The 8,499-nt window shown below is 38.7% G+C and overlaps 1 protein-coding gene across 1 annotated transcript; it reads right to left on the minus strand.

Moving 5' to 3' along the window:
* Nucleotides 1-247: 247 nt before the first annotated feature.
* Nucleotides 248-1,198, minus strand: LOC116900563 (olfactory receptor 4F3/4F16/4F29-like). The gene has a single exon (XM_032902288.1). The coding sequence runs from the start codon at nucleotides 1,196-1,198 to the stop codon at nucleotides 248-250; it is 951 nt and encodes a 316-aa protein (XP_032758179.1).
* Between the last annotated feature and the right edge of the window lie 7,301 nt (nucleotides 1,199-8,499).

Here is an 8,499-nt window from a genome sequence, read left to right on the forward strand (position 1 = left end):
CATATACTTCTCATGTTGCATAACTCTTCCATAGCAAATTCAAGGCCTCATCTTCTTTTACTAATTTCACATAAACATATAGATTGTACACACACACACACACACACACACACACACACACGTATACATACCATATGTGTGTGAATACAACCTGCTGAGTTTCTTCAATATTGCTTGCATGTATATGTTTCTAAAGAAGTCTACTGACTACAGAATAAAAATGTTTTATCCTCAAGAATGTTCTATTTCAATCTGAAGCTCTTAAACTGCCAATGATACTTAAAGCTCTAACAAAGAGTTTCCTTATTGCAACCTTCATCTCATTATTTCTCAGCGTGTAGATGACAGGATTCATAGAAGGAGTGATAATGGCATCAAAAATCGCCAAAAATTTATCTATGGGTAAAGTAGGGAAAGGCCACACATAGACAATAATGCAAGGACCAAAGAAGAAAATCACCACAGTGATGTGAGCCGAGAGAGTGGAGAGAGCCTTGGAGGAAGCACCTGAGGAGTGTTTACGCACCGTGACCAGGATGAAGAGGTAAGACACAATCAGGATGAAGAAAGTGGCCATGGAGATGAAACCACTGTTGGCAGTGACCAGGAACTCCAGTCTGTATGTATCTGTACATGCAAGCTTGATGAACCGAGGAAAATCACAATAAAAGCTGTCCATTTTATTAGCTCCACAGAAGGGTAAATTTACAACAAAAGCCAGCTGGGCCACAGAATGGATCAGACCTATGGTCCAAGCAAGAGCCAAAAGAACAATGCACATTCTGAGACTCATGATGGTGAGGTAGTGGAGGGGCTTACAGATAGCAATGTACCTGTCATAGGCCATGACTATGAGCAACACCATCTCTGTTCCCCCAACAGTGTGAATGAAGAACATCTGAGTGATGCACCCGTTCAAGGAGATGACTTTGTGCTTTCTGAAGAGGTCATAAATCATCTTTGGAGTAGCGATGCTGGACACACCTGTATCAATGAAGGAGAGGTTTGCCAGCAGGAAGTACATGGGGGAGTGCAGGTGATGGTCTGAGATGATTGTGAGCACAATGAGCAGATTTCCCAGCATGCTTGCTACATAAAATACTGTGAAGAACAGAAAAAGGAGAATCTGAATTCTCCATGAATTGGTGAGGCCTAGCAACAAAAATTCTGATACCACTGAGTGATTTCCTCCATCCATCAACTTGTGCAAGCCTGACAATGAGTTGACTATTACCTGAAGGGCACAAGAGAGGAAAATTAATGTTTATGCAAAAGGGTTTTTTCTTGGTTGTAAAACAATGACCCAAATACAAAAAAACTAAAACAACCTGTTGTTTTACAAAGAGACTATATAGAATCATAGAGAGACGAGGTACAGAACTTTTCTATGCTTACATATTTAGGGCACCTGATCATTTAAACCTGCATTCCTACATTTAGTTTGATAGTGTATAATCAAGAGAGGAAAAAGAAGCAAAGCACTTGAGCATCTAATGTGAGTCAAACAAGCCGTACAGGCCCTTGTCTTCACCAACATCTCCATGAGAAGTTAATGCCTTATGTGCATGCATGTGCATGCATGCTAAAAGAATTTGTGCTTTCAGTCCTTGTGCCTTGTTTCCATATTTTGCTCTGTTATTTATTGATTTATTTATTTATAATTACCGATACATCTTGTTTTCCTAGTTTTGCAATATTCTCTTCAATGAAGAAGGTAATTTTATTTTATTTTATTTATTTATTTATTTTTGGTTCTTTTTTTTTTTTTTCGGAGCTGGGGACAGAACTCAGGGCCTTACGCTTCCTAGGCAAGCGCTCTACCACAGAGCTAACTCCCCAACCAGATAATTTTAAAATATTAAATCTTTGCTCAGTTAACCTAGTGCTTTTTCATTAATTAAATCTGTTCTTAGATAATTTTATGCATGTATACAATGCATACTGACCAATTTTATCCCCATCGCTCACCATATTCCATCCATTCCATTCACATCCCCAACTAATACTTTCAGTGCTTGTGTGTGTGTGTGTGTGTGTGTGTGTGTGTGTGTGTGTGTACACACAGTTTTGTGACCCCCTTATTTTAATTAGGTTCACATGTATAACTACGTGTCTGCAGCTCTCTTTTGGGGGCTGGTATGCTCAGTAGTGGGTACACAACTGGAGGCACTTCTCTTTCTACACTTCCTTTCCTAGAATCTATCAATAGCCAAAAAATAGTACCCCAAGAGCCTCTTACCCTTCCATGAAAATTATATTTAGGGTTAGGTGGGCCCACCAAACTTATTGATTAATGCCCCCCAATACAAATAGAAAAGAAGATAACTATGTAACTCTACCACAAGCCCCAGAAATAACTCATATTGAACAGTTAACATGTCAGTCTTGTTTGCCAAAAATATACTGAATCTCTTCCCTGAGTTAGTCAACTAAATCAGTCCACAGATGGCAATCACTCACTTATAGAACTAAGAGAAAATGAGAAAGTTCAATCTTGTGAGAGCTGTAATTCCCAAACGGAAAATCTGGGAATTCTTTTGACTGCTGCTTAGAAGTAAAGTTGCAGAAATGAAGACTCTATAAAGCCCAGAAGCTGATAGTATAAGTTGGAGAATATTGCTATTAAAAACTAAAAGAGTAAGAAAAAGAAGAAAGGGATATGGAAAATAAAATAAGAAAACACTTTGCACCTTTCCGATGTAATGCTTTTTTTTTTGCGATAAGCATTCTACCTTTCTTTTATAGCCAGTTTGGAGCCTCCTGAACATCTTCCCCAAAAGCATGAGCAAAAGTCACACATGTTTAGTTGATCCTCTTCTCTCTGCTTGTACAGCACACAAAGGAAACATGTCAATAAGAGATCGTAGCATCAAATGAGGTCAAATAATTTATGACCAATAGTTGTAGTCAGATCATCCATCCATAGGTAGTTTGGACTGATGTCTGCTTGGCTGTGAACTATGTGTTCACACATGTGTTTTGGTTACATGGCAATGCTTTTAGTGGGGGAATTTCTCCAGGTTTAGAGGAGGATAATTTCACATTCAGAAAGAGAGCAACACCTTTTCAGAACAAAGAGCTTTATGATGTTTTTCCCAAGTAAAAAGTGTTCTAATTAGTATGGTCCACTGAGTCTACACTGCTACCCAGGGAATAAAAGGACAAAAGACATGAAGAACAAAAGTAGCTCACACATAGATGTTCAGAATTACTTTTTCTTCAGAATGAGTAAACAAAGTAACTGATGAGAAAGTCAACACCTCAGAAGTCTGAGAGGCAGAGATGCTAGAAAAAAGCGACAATACTTATTCTAGTATTAGCAATGACGACTCATTAAATGAGAAATTAGGGTCTGCCAAACTGTCATTCACTCTGGTAATGACCACAGTATGTCTTCCAGTTTTATATAGTTTCCAAGCCTGGACTTTAGGCTGTAGATATTTCTTATCTTTAATATGGTCAGACAATTGAGGGTAATACTAAGTAGAAGAGGTATTGTTATGTCACAAAGTTTTCAACCAACTCTCTGTGACCACATTTAACACCAATTATGCACATTTTATAATTTTCCTAAAATAGATGTTTTCTGTATTTCTATAATTTCCATCATTCTTCAGATACTAATGTTCCAAGATAATTCCTATGAAAATGTACAATTGACAAACTTCAAGACCATTGCCACATTCTCCTACAACCTAATGTCTGAAGGAAAACAAGACATGGCATCTTGTGGGATGATGCCACAGGAGAGGCAGGAACAAGACAGAATGAGGCCTGTCATTGGATGAGAAGGAAGGATGGGTGGGAGAAAAGTTTGAAGGAAGAGGAGGAGACGGGAATGGAAGAGACAGGAGGGATGGAGAGTAGCCGGGGCAAAGAGGGAGCCTTGGAGAGAGAACATGGAGGATGTTAAGATCCCACCTTTACAGGTTGTTATGAATGTTCTTAAGGGATGGATGTGTACAGGGCTTTGTATGTTTAGGTGGGTAATTATATCTTATAAATTGGATCAAAGGTTATTGTGTTGTATTTTCTTTCATGTAGTGATTAAGTGAAAGAAAGTGTGCAGCTGCTAGAGACACTGGGCTGCCGCAGAATTCGGATGTGTGTTTCTGGCATGGAAGCCTGCCTTGGGAACTGGATGGGTAGAGAGATTGCTGCCAGGCTCAGAGAGAAGCCTTCGGCAGTGTGATATAGGATGTAGCAAAGCAGGTGAGAGGCTTTGATGACTGAGACTTAAGATATCTAGCAGATAACGTGGGACACTGCGGTGACAAACCAAGTGGGGGTAAAAGAACACTATTATATGTTTTATAGTTTTATAACAACAGCATCTTATGTAGAACATATAGCCAATACTTACTAAGTCTTCTTTTCTACCAGTGTATTTGGAAAAATTACAGTAGCTATCAGTACAAGACAAATGTTGACCAATTTTTTATGAGAGGCAGAATAATGGAAACACATACAGAGTTTGTGGGAATAAATGCTAGTTTAGATGCTCAGTGAATATGTGGAAATTCCTCATATAATAGTGGTATGCCAACAATATGGTGGCATGATCACATTGATTACTGCATTATTGAAATTACAGTCCGATCTACTGGAAAACAGAAACTGTAGGGAAAATTCTGAAAATATATATCCTATAAACTATAAATATACACTAGAAAATAGAAGAATGAAAAAGTATTTAGAGATGCCAGACTTACTGACATTGAAACAGAAGGGTGGCTACAACCAACCTAAATAAATATCTGAGTAATGAGATTGAAGCAATAATGAATTTCTCATCTATGAAATACACAATGCCAGGGGAATTCACTGATGTATTCTATAATTCAATTAATGAAGGTCTAATACCAATATGTTTCAGACTATTTTATAAAACACAAAGGGTAGGAACATTTTCAGACCCTTTATTCAAAGTCAGTATTACCTTGATAGTAGACCTAGAGAAGGACATGATCAATGAAAATTTTAACCAATTGTTCTTTTTGTTCAAGAATAAAAAGTATAAAAAATGGCATTAAAAAGAAATCCAAAAGAAAATACAATATGAACTTCTTATAATTTGTAAACATGAAATATATCTTTGACAAATTATGAAACTAGGAATGATCACTATCTATGAAAGAGATAACATATTAATGTGGAAGAAGTAAAAATAATTCTTTTATTTTCAGGTAGTCCATCTATCTTATCTATCTATCTATCTATCTATCTATCAATCTATCTATCTATCTATCTATCTATCTATCTATCTATCTATCTATCTATCTATCTATCTATCTATCTACCTACCTACCTACCTACCTACCTACCTACCTACCTACCTACCTATCTATCTATCTATCTATCTATCTATCTATCTATCTATCTATCTATCATCCATCCATCCATCCATCCATCCATCCATCCATCCATCTATCATCACCTAGCTATCATCTATCTATCTATTTGTCTATTTATTGAACAGCAAATATTCTCAGTAGTAGTGATGAAAACATGCCGAAAATGAGCCTCTTTAATGAGTGGTGGGGTGGGGTAGAGTAAAAAAGGGGGGATCATGTGTGAGAAGAGACAGGAGAGAAGTCCAGAGGATCAGGAGTAAGACAGAAATATGTAACAGTGTGTTCAGGCGTGGCGAACCTCTAGAAAATCCCAGGCGCCAGGGAAGTGAGAGGTTCCCAGGACCCAAACAGGATGACATTAGCTGAAATACCCAACAAAAGGGAGATAGAACCTGTAGAGACCACTTCCAGATGATAGGCACGGCCCTACCTACTCATATCAAACCTTTTAACCCAGAATTTTCCCTGTCTAAAGGAAACACAGGGACAAAAATTGGAGGAGAGCCTGAAGGAAAGGCCATCCAGAGACTGCCTCACCTTGGGATTCATCTAGTCTGAAGACACCAAACCCAGACACTATTGCTGATGTTAAGAAGTGCTTGCTAACAAGAGCCTGGTATAACTATAACTGTTCTCTCAGAGGCTCTGCCAGTACCTGACTAAGACAGATGCAAATACAGTCAACCATTGGCTGAGCTGGGGAACCCCAATGGAAGAGTTAGGAAGACTGAAAGAGCTGAAGGGGATTGTAACCCATAGGAAGAACAATATCAACAAACCCAGACCTCCCAGGGACTAAAACAACAACCAAAGAATATAGATTGATGGATTCATGACTCCAGCTACATACATATGTAGCAGAGCATGGTATTGTCTAGCATCAATAGGAGGGGAGGGCCTTGGTTCTGTGGAGGCTTGATGCCTAAGTATAGGGTGTGCTAGAGTGGTGAGGCAGAAGTTAGGTGGGGAGCACAGTTTTACAGGCAAAGGGGATGCGGGCTGAGTTTTGGGATTTCCAGTGGGGAGACAGTGAAAATGAACAACATTTGAAATATAAATAAATAAAATGACTGAAAAGGAAAAGAAAGGAAATATTACTCCTTATTTATTTTATTTTATTTTACTTTTTTATTTTTTTGATGGATCATCAAATGTTCTCTTAAAGAAAAGCAATTTATATCTATAATCTTACATTGGTAGAAATCTTCATATTTTGATACAGAATTGAAGTTATGTTTTCTTACATTCATACAGAGATTTGCATATTGATACAAGTTTAATAATTTCCTTGGCATAAATCTTTGTATAAGAATACAAAATTTAATTTAAATTGTGTTACATGATGTACATTTCAATTCTTTTATTTTTTCTTCTTTATTAAATTGAGTATTTCTTATTTACATTTCGATTGTTATTCCCCTTTCTGGTTTCTGGGCCAACATCCTCCTAAGCCATCCCCCTCCCCTTCTATACACTTAACCATTGGACTCCCCATTACACAACATTCCCCTCCCCATTCTCCCCCCATTACCACCCTCCCCACAACAATCATGTTCACTTGGGGTTTAGTCTTGGCAGGACCAAGGGCTTCCCCTTCCACTGGTGCTCTTACTAGGCTATTCATTGCTACCTATGAGGTTGGAGCCCAGGTTAAATCCATGTATAGTCTTTGGGTAGTGGCTTAGTCCCTGGAAGCTCTGGTTGGTTGGTATTTTTGTTCATATGCGGTCTCGGGCCCCTTCAAGCTATTCCAGTCCTTTCTCTGATTCCATCAACGGGGGTCCCATTCTTAGTTCAGTGGTTTGCTGCTGGCATTTGCCTATGTATTTGCTGTATTCTGGCTGTGTCTCTCAGGAGAGATCTACGTCCAGCTCCTGTCGGCCTGCACTTCTTTGCTTCATCCATCTTGTCTAACTGGATGGCTGTATATGTATGGGCCACATGTGGGGCAGGCTCTGAATGGGTGTTCCTTCTGTGTCTGTTTTAATCTTTGCCTCTCTCTTCCCTGCCAAGGGTATTCTTGTTCCCCTTTTAAAAAAGGAGTGAAGCATTCGCATTTTGGTCATCCTTATTGAGTTTCATGTGTTCTGTGAATCTAGGGCAATTCAAGCATTTGGGCTAATAGCCACTTATCAATGAGTGCATACCATGTGTGTTTGTCTGTGATTGGGTTACCTCACTCAGGATGATATTTTCCAGTTCCATCCATTTACCTATGAATTTCATAAAGTCATTGTTTTTGATAGCTGAGTAATATTCCATTGTGTAGATGTACCACATTTTTGTATCCATTCCTCTGTTGAAGGGCATCTGGGTTCTTTCCAGCTTCTGGCTATTATAAATAAGGCTGATATGAACATAGTAGAGCACATGTCTTTGTTATATGTTGGGGCGTCTTTTGGGTATATGCCCAAGAGAGGTATAGCTGGGTCCTCAGGTAGTTCAATATCCAGTTTTCTGAGGAACCTCCAGGCTGATATCCAGAATGGTTGTACCAGTCTGTAATCCCACCAAAAATGGAGGAGTGTTCCTATTTCTCCACATCCTTGCCAGCATTTGCTGTCACCTGAGTTTTTGATCTTAGCAATTCTCATTGGTGTGAGGTGAAATCTCAGGGTTGTTTTGATTTGCATTTCTCTTATGACTAAAGATGTTGAACATTTCTTTAGGTGTTTCTCAGTCATAGGGCATTCCTCAGCTCTGAATTCTTTGTTTAGCTCTGAACCACATTTTAATAGGGTTATTTGTCTCCTGTGGTCTAACTTCTTGGAGTTCTTTGTATATTTTGGATATAAGGCCTCTATCTGTTGTAGGATTGGTAAAGATCTTTTCCCAATCTGTTGGTTGCCATTTGTCCTAACCACAGTGTCCTTTGCCTTACAGAAGCTTTGCAGTTTTATGAGATCCCATTTGTCGATTCTTGATCTTAGAGCATAAGCCATTGGTGTTTTGTTCAGGAATTTTTCTCCAGTGCCCATGTGTTTGAGATCCTTCCCCACTTTTTCTTCTATTAGTTTGAGTGTATCTGGTTTGATATGGAGGTCCTTGATCCACTTGGACTTAAGCTTTGTACAGGGTGATACACATGGATCGATCTGCATTCGTGTCTATATGCCGACCTCCAATTGAACCAGCACCAGTTGCT

Source organism: Rattus rattus, chromosome 5 (genome assembly GCF_011064425.1).
Source record: "Rattus rattus isolate New Zealand chromosome 5, Rrattus_CSIRO_v1, whole genome shotgun sequence".
Lineage (NCBI taxonomy): Eukaryota > Metazoa > Chordata > Mammalia > Rodentia > Muridae > Rattus > Rattus rattus.

What these genes read in the sequence shown, in the direction of transcription:
- LOC116900563 (XM_032902288.1), bottom strand. Translation starts at nt 1,198, where the DNA reads ATGGATGGAGGAAATCACTCAGTGGTATCAGAATTTTTGTTGCTAGGC.